The 18,352-nt window shown below is 36.2% G+C and overlaps 1 protein-coding gene across 3 annotated transcripts in view; it reads right to left on the minus strand.

Moving 5' to 3' along the window:
* The window catches only part of LOC128681474 (uncharacterized protein), a 47,233-nt gene extending 36,017 nt beyond the window's left edge, over positions 1-11,216 (minus strand). Inside the window, exon 1 of one of the 3 annotated variants that reach the window (XM_053765388.1) lies at positions 10,366-11,216. In XM_053765388.1, coding sequence (XP_053621363.1) covers positions 10,366-11,005 — 640 coding nt within the window. In that variant the 5' untranslated portion in view covers positions 11,006-11,216. The remainder of the gene's footprint in view (positions 1-10,365) is intronic. The other 2 variants (XM_053765389.1, XM_053765390.1) reach the window with 2 other exon arrangements.
* Positions 11,217-18,352: the final 7,136 nt, after the last annotated feature.

Raw genomic sequence — 18,352 nt, forward strand, 5'->3', positions numbered from 1 at the left:
ACGTTACCTAATCATTCAATGTTTTTACCAAAATCAATCATTCATAAAATTGACATTACTATAGAGTACAGATTAATTATTTTAAAGTCAGATACTAAAACTAGTTTTTGTCTTTTTGCATAAATTTGGTTTGAAGTGTGGAGAAGAACATAGGCCACCTTTTATCCCGCAAAATAACTGTCCCCGTGGTAATTAACGCCGGCGGAGCCGAGGGCAAAAGCGCGTTTGGAATATTAGTTAAATTTCCTATTGGTGTTATACCTATAAGTACAGTTATATAATAAACATTTTATATATACATATACGTATACAATTATATATTCTTATATCTCGTTAACTCATTCTTCTTCATCAGCCTTCTTCATTGGTTAGTTAGTAAACAATCCTGCCGGGTTCACGACATACATAACATATTGCAAACATACATAATAATGTTTACGTAATAGGTAGTATAGTATATCCCTTATCTGCGCATGTTAGATTATCGGTTGTAATGCTTCAAAGCGTAGTGGTAGACTGAAAATAAACCTTAAAAATTGTGAATATGATATGTAACCGTCAGTATCATTATATATTATAAAACAAAGTGCTCTACCGCGCCTGTCTGTTCGCGATAAACTCAAAAACTACTGCACAGATTTTCATGCTGTTTTCACCTATAGATAGTGTGATTCCTGAGGAAGGTTTAGGTGTATAATTTATTATGTTATTACCCGAGCGAAGCCGGGACTGGAAGCTAGTGATAATATATTCCGTATCTTAAATAAACATTAAATACTCAAGTTATTTTGTAAAAGTTCATTTTCCATCTTGACCTGGCCGGGGATCGAACCCGAGACTTCCAGTATACTAGGAAAAAGTGGAAAAATTAACATGATTATCATCATTACATAGTATAAAACAAAGTCGCTTCCCACTGTCTGTCCTAATGTATTAGCTTAGATCTTGTAACTACGCACCGGATTTTAATGCAGTTTTTTTTAATAGATAGAGTGATTTAAGAGGAAAGTTTAATATAAAACGTACATATTACACCCATGCGAAGCTGGGGTGGATCGCTAGTTATTATATTATTTTATAAATAAGGCAATTTTGTCATTTTTTTAATAATGATGTAAATTCGTCCTCTTAATTTTTAATTATGCATAAGACCTACATTTGTTAATTGACGTGTTTGGAGAAAATGCTGCGGTGAAGTTTGTTGCGTCGCTTCTTCTTCATCTCCGCTTTGGAAGTCGGCGGTAAACTTAGTTTAAGTAATTTGTTGATGTTCATAAGTCATTTATGTCATCCTAAATTGAATAAATAATTTTTAATTTGAATTTGAATGGCCCTAATATAGCGCGTTCTTTTTCTACGTCAGGAATTCTTTGATACACTCGCCATTTAACGAAAAAATGTGTGAAATATATCAACGTATGTATAACGGTAATGGCTGTTTCCTGAACTCTCATTTTCATATTGTAATGACATTCGACTGAGCACACCGTTTCCATCTTTATTACGTACGCCATAAATACTAAAACTGCTCATCATAACCGCAACACTTTTCCTGTTAACAATTTACATAGCAATTCTGAACCCTACTCCTTACGTAATAAAGAGTTAACGATTGTTTACTTTGACGTCTATATTATCACGCAAATTACATTTTTTCTACGTGAAAGTTTCGCTCATCCTTATTACATACACAATAAGTCGCATAAGATAGACAGAGATAGGTATAATAAACTGTATTTTTATTATTTTTGCGTGACTGTCGTATTGAAATGAAATTGGATATTCACATGTTTTTTAAGTACTCGGCTAAGTTCATTATGAATACAAGATATCAGCAAAAGAAAAAATTCCTTCACAGCACAGATGTAAAAACACTACATGTTGCCCGGGGCTTCGCTCCCGTGGGATATTTAAGATAAAATATAGCCTATAGCAATCTTGGATAATGTATCTTTCTAATGGTGAAAGAATTTTTGAAATCGGTTCAGCAGTTTCGGAGATTACCCGCCTCAAACATACAAACTCACAAACGCTTACATTTTTTATAATAATGACATCATTGTATAGATTCTTTGATGTAATATTATTCTATCTGTGCTTCACAGGCACTTTTTGAGTTTCTATCTTTGTGCATAACAATTTAATTCTTAACTAAGGTGGTATAGCATACTGTATTATGGCATAATGATTTTTAAGCATAACGTACTTACGCATAACGGTTTGAAGCAGAACTAACCTAACCTAAAAGTTTGTTATTTCACATTTACCCTTAGACCTATACATAATTATTATTTTTTAAATTTGTGCCATTAAACAAAGGACCCCACTTTTTCACTTAAAATATGAAATAAAGTAGTAGTTGTCAAAGAAACTACAAACTACTAGCATTTCGGAACGACCATTGCCGATAAATAATGCCTAAAAAAAACTCATCAGAAGAGCTTGCCATTATAGTTTTTTTTTTATAACATAATAAAGTAACATGGCCGAAAGGTATTACAAAAACAGGTTATAATTGTGATAATAAAAAATACAAATACAAAATATGATTAACCAAATAAAATATACTTATGAGAATCCAGCTGACCAGCTTAGCAGTACCCGTTCACGAGTTGACCATACGGAAGTAAATAATAATAATAATAAATTATTTATTTTCTTAAAGGATTTGTACAACAATTTTAACAGATAGATACAAAAGTGTTTCCTTGTAAGTAAATAGTACAAATTACTTTATAAACCCTGATACTTACTTAATACTTTTAATAAGTTGATGTAAACCATTTAAACCGACGATAAAACGTCAAAGACATAGATAAAAGAAAGAATATTTTATCTATGGTCAGAGGTCATGAACAAATCTTTAAACATTTTTTTAACAAAATATAATTTTCGCTACAAGCATTTAATTGTCGTCAGACAGATCTTGTGGCATTTAACGCCTGACAAAAAACTCATGTCCGTGCTGTAAGCCTTTGAGGAGTTCCCTCGTCGGGAGCCGATACTGGGTGCACCATCAGGTCATGGTTTTCATAATAATGCGTTGTCATGGAAACTGAAGCGAAATAGGAAATATTAACTCTGTAGGACAACTGGAAGTTGGAGGAAAAAAAACTTGCAAGATTTGATTACAAACAGACAACGGGACAGCGTGAAACTAAATGAAAGCTTGTAAAAATGTTAAAAGCAAGAAGACAGTGACACATTTTAATAATATCGATTAGCACCTGAAAAATATTGATCGGTGCTCTAAACGGAACTATTATGTGCTGTTGTAATTGGTGCACTGAGGGCCAAGTGCGGATTCGCATTTTCACTTCTCACCATCGAATATATTCGAAGTGTGACGCGGCGAACCAATGACATTGCAGTGTGGTTGTCGTTGCGTCACAATGGCGTAATGTGATTGGTTCGCTGTGTCTCATTCCGAATCGATTCGATGATGAGAAGTAAAATGTTAACCCGCACTTCGCCCACAGAACGGCGAGGTATGCCGTTCTGGGCGCATTTGCGTGACTCAACGAACGCTACTTTTGTTTCGTCAATAAAACAATTCATTAACAACGTCGTTGTTTGTCTATATCACTGTAAGCGTGAACATTTAATGAAATATTACTTATTTAGCTGTTTAAATAGAATTGGCTGTTTATACAAGCCCTTTCCCGCGACTTCACCCGCTTGCCACTGAACCGAGAGGTCGCGGATTCGATCCCCGGTCGGGTCATGATGGAAAATGATCTTTTTCTGATTGGCCCGGGTCTTGGATGTTTATCTATATATGTATTTGTTATAAAATATAGTGTCCTTGAGTTAGTATCCCATAACACAAGTCTCGAACTTACTTTGGGGCTAGCTCAATCTGTGTGATTTGTCCTAATATTTATTTATTTATAGTCAGTCATATATATTTCAGGGTTTTTAACTAAGTACATGCATATCAAATTTCCAAAAACGTATTTTAGCCGTGATAGCGGAACAGACAGACATACATGCGAAAATGTTTAGTATTAGTATGGATTCAAGAAAAAGCTTAAAGTCCATTTGAAGTCAGAAAATTAACTTGAAAATGTTTAACTGTCCCTGTGTATTCATAATATTTAAAGTATGTTTTGTCTCGTTCTGTCAATGCCAAATATTGTAAAGTGTGACAGTGACAAAACAAACTTTTTTTTTAATTTAAATTTTATATTAAATTCGATCCCGAATATTTGTCATAATCAAATCGATTTTTTAATGTGATCTTTTGCGTGAAAACGTGTGAAGCTTATAAAACAATCTCTCTCTCTCTCTCTCTCTCTCTCTCTGATCTGCCTTCCCGGATTCTTCCATTTCTATTGAACGTGAGAGCTAAGAACCCGCTTTCTCGTCTTCGCCCGGTCGTCGGCATCTAGATCAAATACTGAATTTAATAAACTTATCACATTTACATTCAAGATTCATAACGGGCAAAGCCGAGAGTCAAACTAGTCAATGGATATAATGAGTATTCTCTTGTCAGCGACAGAATTACCACACAATTGAGTAAAAGTTCTATTGTACAACACAGAAATAGATGCGTGGAAGTGACTACAGTATGACGGTAAAATGTATTTACGTAATATATACGTGTCCACATCTTGTTAGTTGTTAACTTGACAAAAATCAATGTAATGTCTCTCTCAAATGCGATATACCACTATTGTATATTTCAAGATAATTGTTGTATGTATATAGAACTAGCCGCGCCACGGGACTTCGCTCCCGTGGGAATTTCGGGATAACAAGTATCCTGTGTGTTATTCCAGGTTATATTCTACTCGTGTACCAAAATTCATAACAATCAGTCTAATAGATTTTGCGTGTAAGAGTAACAAACATATCCTCACAAACTTTCGCATTAATAATATTGGTAGGAAGTTAGTAAAAACCAAGAGCAAAAGAACCAAGAGCAAGCAACAAAATCTTTCGTTCTCACGTTCGAGTGTACGTGGTGGCATTCGGAGCTGTGACGCCCATGATTAAAATTTTCTTATAAAAAAATAGCCATTTATAAGATATTACTACTCGTATGATTTATAATCGGACACCCGCCCGACGTTAACCCTTTTTGGGAATGCTTTTGTTGCCTTACACCTGTCAAGACTTTGTGTCCCTTAGTTGACTCGTACGAGAGTAACCTATAAGCTAGTCGAATCGCCTAGTAAGGCATCCGTTGTAGGATATTATAAGGTGGTATTTTAGGGCGGAAACACACGTCACACATCTAGTATGAGAATCTCCGTGTATTTATGAAGCCTACGCGGTAGGCCGGCAATTTTTGCTTGTAATGTGTGAAAAAAGGTTTCTATTGCCTAATACCAAGGCTGATCGTCGGTCTGTCTGTCTTGAAATGTTTTGTAACCATTTGTCACTCAAGTGAGTGAACTAAATAACTAGCAGCGCGTCCCGGCTTCGCTGGAATAACATAGGGTACTTTGTATGCCGAAATTCCCACGGGAGCGAAGCACAGGGGCGCAGCTAGTGTGACATATGACATTTTTAAAACAAGTTTATTCAACTATTTGATATACTTTTTGACTATGTACATTATGTAGTTTTATATATTTAAGAAACAATAATGGTAAGTTCTTCTGGGATGATAGGCAACAACACTGTTCAAATGAGTTTCCTTCGGCATTTCTTCTCAGCAGTGGTCGTTCCGAAATGCCAGTAGTTTGTAGCTTCTGAGTAATTACTGTTTAATATAAAAATGGACGTTAAAAAGTGCCTGTGAAGGTCTAATTTGTGAAGAAATTATTTGAATATGAATTTGGTGATATTGTGTAAAATGAAACATTAACCCTCTCTATTTGGTCAACAATGATCTCACTAAATAGAACAAATAAGGAAAATTAATATTCTAATATTCCTTAACCAAAGCATAATTCAAGGACCAATTTCCAAATGATTTGCATTTGTTTCCACAAAACCAACCGTTTATGTAAATATTGCTTAGATACAGAAATAAAAAATTACAAAACAATTCCTTTCTTGAAAATATTATCTTTCATGCTTTTCGAGTGTTATTACTATATGCTCGGATGTCAGATTTTATAAGTCGCTAAAAGGCATTAGACATGACTTTTACGAATATCTACCGACATCTAGTGGTAAGCCGCATACACAGTATTGAACTAAACTGTCAACCTGTGTGCAGGTTTCCTCACAATGTTTTCTTACACCGGAGGCAATAGGAAAAGAAAAGAACAAGCAAAAATTTAAAACAACGAAGAACCCGCCTGCAAAGATATCCTTGCATTGAGCCGTTTAATTTAATACCAGCTAACGGCCCACCCCGGCTTCGCTTGGTTAAAAACCCAATAAATTATTTAAATACCTTCTTCTTCATAGTCATATTCCTCGTGGCTGAAGATCGTGGTCATCACGTGAAATGAAATACACACAACGAGTGGTTTGCCATTCACACACAAGTTAATAATAATTAACCAGTGTGCAGGTTTCCTCACGATGTTTTCCCTCACCGGAAGCAAATGGTGGTCGATGAAAACCACTATATATAAGTCAGATTTGTATACAAACTCATGTGGCACGAGTAGGATTCGAACCTGGAACCTTTCGATCCACAGGCGGGCGTCTTAACCATTACACCATTATAACATTTTAATACCAAAGTTGTGGAAAATGTATGGATCAAATCATTTTTTTTTCGCGAATTCAACGTTGCTTCCATGCGAAAAGTTGTTCAGCACCATCGACTGAGCATATAGATACAATAATGCCAATGTATAACAAATTATCTGTATAAATAAAGGAGATATATCCCATGGAGGGATCTATTCCAGTTAACCGGTAGGACAGACAAACATGAAGGGTAAAATAAGCAACACAACAAAATAAAGAAAGTTAAAACAGACATTATAACTTTTGCAGCAAGCCATAGATAAAAGAAATCAATAAATCCTTGTTCAAAATCATAGATTATAGAATTGGTTATTATTTCGATGTTCAAACCCTGGTGTGCCTCCACCCTTAGCACGTTAGCCAATAGCGACTGGATGATTTGCAATTGGACACGGTCGAGCTGCGTGTGTCAAGGTCCTTACGTACCTCACGTATGAACACATGCATTTTATTCAATTTTTACCCCATAAAAAAATTAATATCCTCATTGTGAACGGCATAATATTTGTGTGGACATGGCGTGTGATTCAACCCTAGACCCTGCAGATGTCGTACGAGGCGACTACGGGACAAAATCTTTGACAGCTGGCAACAATATTATTCCCAAAAAGTGTTACCGTCTGGCAGGCGGCTGTTCATAAAATTAAGACTTCAAAAGTTTGGAAATTGTATAATAAATTTTATTTGTGTGCAATAAAGCTTAGATAGATAAATAAATATACATATTTATATATATAAATATACTTATATCTCTGTTTTAACTATGAAAAAAATATTTCGTTTTGTATTTTAAATACAGGAAGATTCAATTTCCGAATAAACATTTCAATTGCCATATACTCTCCCACGTTCATACGACCTCCAGTTCAAAACAAACACACAACCGGAGGCATTGAAGCCTAGTAATTACTATTAGTCGGTCACCCATCATTGCGCGTAAAAACGAGCGTCGCTTACCACGCAAGCGTACCTTCTCACGACCACATGCAAATATATATTTCCTTTACTCCCAGTTGTCTGTCTCCCTCTTTAAAAATGTGGCTTGTTGTCATCATTAACATATGCCGATACTCCATATTTACAAGCTTTTAATTAGCCTTTATGTTATCCCAGGTTATATTCTACCCGTGTACCGAATTTCATAACAATCGGTCCAGTAGATTTTGCGTGAAAGAGTAACAAACTTTCGCATTCATAATACCAGTTGGATATTTTCGTGTCTTCGCTGCGCCACATGTTCGAATTCGATCAAGAACGCGCGATGATAACACAAATTTGTACCATACGTAATCAGCTGTACTCTAAACTGCCTATTACTTAATAAATAAATAATTTGTAAGGATCGTGTAGTCATAATGTCGTAACTATTTACTGAATCGATGTCACTAAGGAACTAGAATTAGGTGACAAGAGGAACAAACTCAAATTAGTAACCAGCACGATAGTAAAAGTGACTCGTATTATATAGGCATATGTATATCTTCTTCTTCATAGTCGTATTCCTCATGGCTGAGGTTCGTGGTTATTACTAACTTTCTTGGCATTATTAATGGAGTGGTTTGCCATTGCCTTCTCCATTTCACACACAAGTTAATAAGAATCAACCAGTGTGCAGGTTTCCTCACGATGTTTTCCTTCACCGGATGGCACCGGAGGCGTGTATATGCAGTAATGTTATATAGGTACATGAAGTACCACTGTATGATAATTTATATAGTTAATATTTTGTAAGTTACTAAAGGTGATTTGCAGCAAATTTGACGTTGATTTCAACCAGCGCGCCGCTGACGTTTAGACAAAAGACGTAATTTGCATTATTCTGCGCACGTTAAAGTTAACGTCAAAGTTGACGGTGTAACCCACCCTAAATGTGACGACAATTATGACAATCTTTATGCAAAAATTGCTTAGATTAGTAACATGACAGACCATATGGTGACGCGTGACGCGTGTGGTCAACTGGTTAAAGTCATAATTATTTTTCACGCGTAATCTCTACTTGATTATTGCATCTGAGCGTTGTCTCTTGGTTGTATATAAAAATAAACGTGGTCACTTTTCGTGGCCAAATAGTGAATAACCATACGGCCTACATAGAGGACACATGTAAAAAATCTACCTAAGTGAATGTTGTATTTCATGCACCTAGGTGTTTAAATTTTACTAAAAGATTTTTCATTCACCTGAGTGAATCTCAGGCTAATTAAGTTCACGGTATTACCTACCACATTTAAGCAAATACATTGTTTGATTGGAAAAATAGATACAAGCCTGCGTCCCGGGGCTTCGCTCCCGTGGAAATTTCTAGATAAAAAGTACCCTATGTGTTATTCCAGGCTATATTCTACCCGTGTACCAAATTTCATAATAATCGGTCCGGTAAATTTTGCGTGAAAGAGTAACAAACATACACGCATACATCCTAACAAACTTTCGCATTTAGAAGAATTATTAACCGAAAATTCCAAAACGCAACGCAAGTAACAATTACCTGATTAAAACGCGACAGTGAGAATGGAAGAAACCCACAAGTGTACAATATTCGAATCGAGGCAATGATAAGCTGACGATAGATATTACGAGGTTATAGAGAGGTATGTAGGAGGTAAGGTAGTGGCGCGTCCCGGCTTCGCTCGGGTACAATCAATATAAATTATATAAACTTAAACCTTCCTCAGGAACCACACTATCTATTAAACAGACTCTCATCGAGATACGTTGCAAAGTTTTAAAGATCTAAGGCATACATAGGAACAGACAGCGGGAAACGATTTTTTTTATACTATGTGTGAAGCCGTCTCAGAAGGTATGACGGTATGACGGATTGAGAACTACAAACTTATGTGTAATTAATTAATTTAACGTTTTTTTTCTCGCTAAATGTAAACACCTTCATCATATTTTTATTTGTCAATTTTGTGCAATAATTAATGTTGTGAAAAAGGTCTTTCAACTATCCATTGAATGCTTTTAAACAAAACAGTTTTACAACACAACATGGTCTAATATGTTATGTTGTGAAACTGTTTTGTGTGCCAACAAGATTAAATAACATAAAAATAACAATGTTAATATGACGACCCTGATGACGTAGTGGTTCCCGCGCTCGCCATCTGGAGGTCCTGGATTCAATCCCAGCATGAGCAAATATTTATAATTTTTACACATATATTATGTCTTCGGTTCTGGATGTGTTGTTGTATACGTTTCTGTGTTTGTGTCCATCGGATCTACGATACGTAGTGTGTAAAGCCTTTTAATGTTGTTTATTCAATATCGATTTTAATGTATGTTCTCGAAAATGACTAAAATACATTTTATTATCAAATCGTGTACCTAGTCTGAGACAGGAACAAACTTAATGAGAATGCCGTTACCTTCAGTTAACAGTTTTAAGAACAGATTAGTTAATAATCTCCCAAACTTCAACTTAATTATTGAGTGTTGTAAAATAAATTATACAAATATGAAGGAGTGTTCTGTTCATGGAGTGTAACTTAAACAGGCGTAAAACGGAAAGAGATAGAAGAATTCGCCCGAACGGTCATGGTCTCGATAGCTCAGTGGTTAAGAGCACTGTCCCGTATAGACAGGGGCGCGGGTTCAGTTCCCGCTCGATTCCAGATTTTTTTCATATGATTATTATTTTCGAAATCAAGTTAAAAACCGTGTGTGACATGTATAAACAAATCCACTTAAGCTTACCTCTTTCAGCGAAAGCGTCCGCGTTTCCCGTGCCAATGTCCTGCAGCGCCTGGTCGTCCGCAGGGATGTCACTGGTACCAAAATTCTGATCACGAAAAACCACATTGTCAAAACCGGGACCCGCGTGTGAATTCGTCTGAACGGGTTCCGTATACGGAAACACTACACGGGGTGTCCTAGCCTTCCAACCGGGTTGATAAAAACTGGTTCTTACTACAGGGTAAGATTGATACGGCTCGAAACCAAAACTTGGCGCGTACGGCCGCCCGAATCTCCCTTGGTAAAACTTTGGATATTGTCTAAATCGATACGGCTCGTAAAACCGCTCGTTACCAGACGGGATGTCTTCCTTTTCCTCCCCTGGCGACGTGAACTCGTAATCGGGATTCTCGTCGAATTTAATCTTTGAATTCTTATCGACTGTCAAATCGATTTCACCTTTCCCGTATTGCTGGTGATTCTCGTCTTCGTCCAGAAACAAAACTCTGGACTGCCGCGCTCTGCTCCTGTAGCTCCTGGGCACGAACATGATGTTTCTATAAGGCCTCTGATAGACTATGCTCAGCGCCCGGCTCGGCTCGCTCGCGGCTGCCGACGCCAAAAGTAGAAGCATGACTTTCCATTCCTTCACATTGGACATTTTGCGCGGTCAATGCACCGATTTCACTTTCATTTTACTTTTAATTATTTGAAAAAAAAAATAGTTTTTTTGTTTGTTGCCAGTTTTAATTCGAGTTTTAGAACATGTTTTATTTTTGTTTGTTTTTTTTTTTAGTTTGTTTGTTTTTTTTTTTTAATCTGTGACAGTTGTGACGCGCGCGCCGTCCGCGGCCGTTTGAGTCGGACTGCCGTTGTATCAACTATCGGGACGTTAAGTTGTTATATAAAAGTGCAATGATGACGTCTTGGTTTATGTAATGCACAGTGATTTGTGATAGTGCTGCCTAGCCCGGACCATCACTGGCTTTGTAAGTTTTGAATGTATGACAGCTGATTACTAAGTTAACATAGTGACATTCGATAAAGATGTATTTTTTTGTATGTGCTTATTATATTTGGATTTGTCTGTTATATTTTGAATATGATATTTAATGTTTATTATTATTTATTTATTTAAACTGTATTGCACTAAATATAAATAGTATTATATTAAAGTAAACCAGACTTAATGCTAAAAGAGATATCAAACAGTCGACCTTTGGGTAACACGAGTACAGAGAATGCTACTTGGGTGCAAAAACATCGTGAGGAAACCAACACACTGTGTGTGAAATGGAGAAGGCAATGGCAAACCACTCCATTAATAATGCCAAGAAAGTCGTTGTGTGTGTTTCATTCCACGACGACTATGAAGGAAAGGATTTCATTCGTCACGTATGGAAAACTTCGTAACGGATTTTGATGCGAGTTTTTTTTTTATTTCGATCGTGTGACTCCCGGGGAAGGTGTTATGTATAATTTATTATGATTTCGAATATATATATTTTGTATGTATGTATGTTTGTAACGCGATAACTTTCGAACAGTTGGTCTGATTTTGATGAAATTTATAACGTATGTAGGTTTTGTCAATAGAATTTTTAAGTTCGTGGGGCAACAAAATCGGTTAAGCCGTGTTTGAAATAATCACAATTTTGTAAAAAATATTGTGCTCGCAAGTTCTAAATTCGCAGCGAAGAACTTGTATCAAATATATGAAAAATTTATAATTATAAATAATAAAGAAATTCCAGCTCGTCGCCGCTTGGAAGGGTTCCAAGATGGCTGGCAGCATTACCCCTCTGAACCGCTATGGCAAATATATGTCAAATATATGTAACGAATATAACTAGAATTGAATATAACTTTGAATAAATAGAAGCTCACCTTGCAAAAAATCACAGACACACCATGCAAAAAACGTCTACATAAAATGTCATTACCCATCTTTTTTAAAAGTGGGTTAAATACAGCGCCATCTACAGTGGCAGAGACAATAACAGCACTCATATTGAAGTACAGCCTTTCTCTTTACGATCTTAAGGCTTTCATTTCATTCATATATTGAGGTGGTTCTTAGCTTTACCGATAGGTGGAGCTTAGAATTCTTGCGTGTGGTTTCCGTCCTACAATAGGACCACTCCATATCCTCCCATTATACGTCCGTAACTAAGATATATAAAGAGTAATTGACAATAGATATCTGTAGTATCTCGTCTGGGGGCCGGTCATAAAACCATAGCTGAATTTGCTAAATTTAATACTCGCTATACTCACGATACTTTCGCGGTATCGGTATACATTACTGGTTTTACATTGCGATAAATGAAAGCTCTCATACAAACGGCGCATTGTTCACGCATTCGCGTCGGCATGTGTCCCAGTTCGACGACACTGTGGAGACATATAAGAGTTTATTTTCAATGTCAGCATTGATTAAGAAAAATTGACGAAAATATAGGAAAGCGGGCCCTGGGCTCCGACGCCCAATGGTTGAGGAAATAAGCGGAAAAATGCACAGATTGGAAGAGAGATTAAATAATAAACCTCATAATTATGAATGTGTCTTGGACCGAATAAACTCTATCACTTACAAAAGACATCAACGCGCCTTCTATCCTACTAATATTATAAACACGAAAGTTCGTATGGGATGTATGTATGTTTGTTACTCTTTCACGAGAAATATACTGGATGGATATTAAATTTGGTACACGAGAAGAATATAACCTGGAATAACACATAGGGTTCATTTTATACCGATTTTCCCACGGGAGCGAAGCTCCGAAGCGCAGCTAATCAAATATATAAACAGGTTACTAGCCAAACCCCGGATATAATTCTAAAATTATATGCCTTTCCCTTGATTGACTTTTACAATTAACGCAGGAGGTAAGCAGCATTCAGTTTTCTTCGCAAACTTAGAAGATATTTTTATCAGTGCCAAATAACACCCTCGATTCACGGCAGTCGGGCAAGCCGGCGCCGGCGCAGTGAAATCAGATGTGAAATTATGAATTGGAATGTTGAATTTTCGATCGAAACATAATTAGTGGTTGAGATGACGCAGTGTTTATCTGACTCTTGTTTTTATTCTCAGGTATAAGGATGCGGTGAAGTTTGTTGCGCCGCCTCTTCTTGAGTCTGAAATGGTTCTACGACAATTGCTTAATCTACGAACAATTCGCCGACAGAATGTCTCCTCTATTCTGTCGGCGAATGGTTCGTAGACGATGGAACATCTCCTTTCTGTTTGATCCTAATATATATAAGTATATATTATTTGTATTTGCTATTATAGCTTATTTACTATATATAGTTCTTATACATATTTTATACATTATATTATGCATTATATAAAATATTTAAGTTTATTGTAATTTTCTTTTTTGTACACGCCTCTTTTATTCCCATTCTTCTGTCGCGGGTCTACTGGAAGAAATTTCTATAGAAATAATTAGTACCTTTGCACTTAGTTTCCTATTTGTAAGTTTTATATTTACACTGTTATGTTGTGTACATTAATAAATAAATTTAAAAAAAAAAATAAGGTGTTCTGTCGGTCAAACGCCCGAAACATTCTGTCGACGAAACGTCCGTAGACGAAGCAATTGTCGGAGAACTGATGTTCCCTATTTTTATGCATACAATTTTATGTCATAATTTAACATGGCATACTTTTACTTATCATAATAATAGGCACAATTTCTTTACGAATACCTACCATAAGCATTTTTAAGCATAATATTCTAAAGCATATTGGCGGTTTATGGATGGTCCAAGGGCCGCCCCGCCGCACCCTGACCTACTGCTACACTATAGCTTTATGCAAATCAAAATTATGGTAAAATACATTAGCATAAACTATAATTATGCTTATTGAAAAGGTATGCCAAAAGACAAGTGTATCAAAATATTATTATGTCAAAAAAATATATGCCAAACCCGTTATGCTAAATTAAATTAGGATTTTCATCTGCGCTTAGGAAGTAAACTTAGTTTCGCGACGGCTAACCCATGCCACATGAGTAGAGTATCAGAAGAAAGGCTTATTACTGTGTTCTGTTTCTGTACTATTTGACTGGGTGAAAAATAAAATGTATGAACGTATTAACAAAATCAAACACGATAATTAAATGGCACTTTATTGACTGAACGAGCGAAGCGAGCGTGACCTACAAGTCAACTTGGGGCTAATATATTTTTTTTGCATATATGTATGTTTGTAACGCGATAACTTTCGAACAGTTGGTCTGATTTTGATGAAATTTATAACGTATGTAGGTTTTTTCAATAGAATTTTTAAGTTCGTGGGGCAACAAAATCGGTTAAGTAGTTTTTGATATAATCACAATTTTGTAAACAAAAATATTGTAGTCGCAAGGTCTAAGTTCGCGGCGAACAACTAGTTTAAATGCGAAAGTAAGTTTGTTTGTTACCTGTACGCTCTATCTACTCAACCAAGCTTTAAGTATTGAGAATGACATAGGGTACCTTTCATCCCGGAAAAAGCTAGTTAAACATATAAATTAACACTGGCGGCCACAACATGGTCATCAATTAACATCAATATAATTTTCTCCAAATATCACGCTTTCCGTCTTGGCGCCATTTTTACATAACTTTTCGATGTTGTTTTGTATCGCCGACGAAATAAACGTGTTTTGTGTATGGTTAATGAGCATTACAAGCTACAGTTAAAGTTTACTTACACTGTGTTGCATCAGTCAACTTTGACGTTAATTAAAACCTGCGCAGTAAAACGTACGCTGTTTTATCTAAACGTCGCCGGCGCACAGTTTTTAAATTAACGTTAAAGCTGACTACTGCCAGTCACCCTTAGAGTGGGTTGCACCATTTAACTTTGACTTAATTAAATTTCCTTCACATCATCTTTGGTATATGTACTTACTCTCTTTGTATAGTAAGTATTGTGTACTGATATCTTTGCATTATCTGTGGTCGATCAGGTCGTGTTAATCCGTCGCCGGCGATCGAAAGTGATCCGAGAGAAAACATTTGGCGATAAATGATTGAGGTCACGACCTGAGTCCGAAACGGTCAAGTGCGAGTCGGTCACGCTTCAGTTAATCAATCAATCCTATAATTGGTGTCGAGAAGGTTATTAATGTGCCAGTCATCACAGCAGAAAACGTCCGGTGTTATACGTAAAATGTCTGATAGAAAGGGCCCAGGTTCAAATCAGACATACAACAACCGACACGATAGGATAGGAAAATTCATGTGACCTTGTCTTTTAGACTTGTAGAGTGGGTGGTTTCCTCAGACCTTGGAGTCCAAAGTATCATAAAATGCACTTTGAAAGGAATTATCTTCTCCCTCTCTCTCTAACCATGTTTTATCCTAGAAACTATATGGAGTGCGTATGAGTGTGACCAACACACATCAAATTCAAATTCAAATCATTTATTCGGAAATTAGACCTTGACAGGCACTTTTTCACGTCAATTAATTTTTATATGAAATAGTTATTTCTCACAACCTACAAACTATTTCGGAACGACCACTGCTGAGAAGAAATGCCGAAAGAAACTCATTCAAACAGTGTTGGTCCCTATTATGCCAGAAGGGCTTACCATTTTTTAAATATAAATTTATGTATAATTTTTATCTGTAATATAAAACCATAAAAATATCAGTTGCAAAGGCATGTACATTATGTACTTTGATATATTATTATAAAAAAATTGCCATTGCCTTCTCCATTTCACACACAAGTTAATAAGAATCAACCAGTATGCAGGTTTTCTCACAATGTTTTCTTTCACTGGAAGTAAGTGGTGGTCGATGAAAACTACTATACATGAGTCAAACTGGTATACAAACTCATGTGGCACGAGTAGGATTCGAACCTGGGACCTTTCGATCCACAGGCGGGCGTTTTAACCATTACACCACCACCGCTTCAGTCCGTGCGTATGATCGTAAAATTATAGCCAAATCTTCGAAAAGATTTACTTTTACGCTGAACCTGGGCATAGCCCCGAAGGAAACCGGGAGCACGTGAAGAGCGAGTGAGAGTGTAAAAAATTGTAAATTCCACTTAGACAAAGTCGCGGACAGCTATTAATCAGTTAAAAAACAAGTTTTCTCGTATCCAACGGCTGGGTGAAGCTTAAGAACGGTACATGTGTCTGGTGCCGGCAAAAATACAGTTAGGTAAGTTTCCTTACTTAACTTTGATGTAAAGTATTTAAACGAAATAACCATTAAATGACTTACCTTTTATCATTAACTTCTTACATTAAGCTTATATTTAACATGAAATGTGATTATTTTTGTTTGTGATAAATAAATAAATATATATAAATATATTAGGACAAATGACACAGATTGATTGGCCACAAAGTAAGTTCGAAACTTGTGTTATGGGATACTAACTCTACGATACTATATTCTATAACATATACATATATAGATAAACATCCAAGACCCAGGTCAATCTGAAAAATATCATTTTTCATGTTTACCTGACCGGGATTCGAACCTGGGACCTCCAGTGTAGCAGTCCGGCATGGTGACCATTAGGCCACGGAGGTCGTCAAAATGTAAGTACATAATTATATATGTACTTCACATGTGTTCTTTGTACAAAATATCGATTTATTTAATCTCTCATCAATCTGAGCATTTTTCCACTTATTTCCTCAGCCATTGGGCGTCGGAGCCTAGAGACTGCTTTCCTATATTTTCGTAAATTTTTCTTAATCAATGTAATTATACAACAAGAAGGTAAATTTACTCCACGAAGGGATCTCTTCCAGCCAACCAGAGATAATTTAAATTATAGAGTATTCATATTTATTAAACTTTATTATTCCAAGAACAAAGCAGATGGCGAACTTGATATAGCAATAGTTGTGATCTGTTACGTGTGATAATAAATAAATAAATAAATAACTTAATACTAAAATCATTTTACAATCACAAGACAGGAAGCGGTGGTGGCGTAATAGTTAAGACGCCCGCCTGTGAATCGAAAGGTCTCAGGTTCGTATCCTACTCGTGCCACATGAGTTTATATACCAATTTGACTCATATATAGTAGTTTTCATAGAACACCACTTGCTTCCGGTGAAGGAAAACATCGTGAGGAAACCAGCACACTGGTGGACAGTTTAGTTCACTAGTGTGTATGCGACTACCTGCCGCTAGATGGCGGTAAATAGTCGTAAAAGTCATGTCGATGCCTTTAGGCGACTTGAACAAAATCCGACATCAGGGTTAGAAATGACAGAAACAACACACTCACAAATCACATAATGAATTGCAAAAGTGGGCTTTCAGACAGACCACATGAACGTTAAAATATTTACATATATATTAATATACATTTGTAAAATGTACGTATGTATGGAGAATTGTAACTCAATTTTGAAGCAGATATCTTCAATGTTTAGTTCTGATGGCAATGCAATATTGAACCTTACTGGCTTCCGATGATAATTAACTATTATTTGAACAAGGTTTGATGGTTAAATAGGATCAGCCACCTACGAAAGAACATCAGTTTACTCTACGGACATGATTTATATAACACGTTGATTAAAACAAGATCGCTAACGAGAAACGCTTGCGTCGAAAGTGACAATGAAAAAAATATATATTAACGAAAAATATACGCAAATATCCATCCATGACAGCGGTTCTCAATGTGTTTTGCGGAGCCCTAGCTACGCAAAACATCTGTTATCCCTTGGTCATCTCATACGACATTCGCGGTAGGAAATAGCATCTAGGACCACACATCACCTTACCCTTACATATTATAAAACAATGTCCTCTGTCGCGTCTGTCTGTTCGCTATAAACTCAAGAGAAACGACTGCACGGATTTTTATGTGGTTTTCACCATTAGATAGTGTGATTCGTAAGGAAGGTTTAGGTGTATAATTTATTAAGTTTTTACACAAGCGAAGCCGGGATTGACGGCTAGTTTCATATAAATCTGTCCAATAATTTTGCGGGAAAGATCAACAGACAAACTT

The sequence above is a fragment of the Plodia interpunctella genome, chromosome 27 (genome assembly GCF_027563975.2).
Source record: "Plodia interpunctella isolate USDA-ARS_2022_Savannah chromosome 27, ilPloInte3.2, whole genome shotgun sequence".
NCBI lineage: Eukaryota > Metazoa > Arthropoda > Insecta > Lepidoptera > Pyralidae > Plodia > Plodia interpunctella.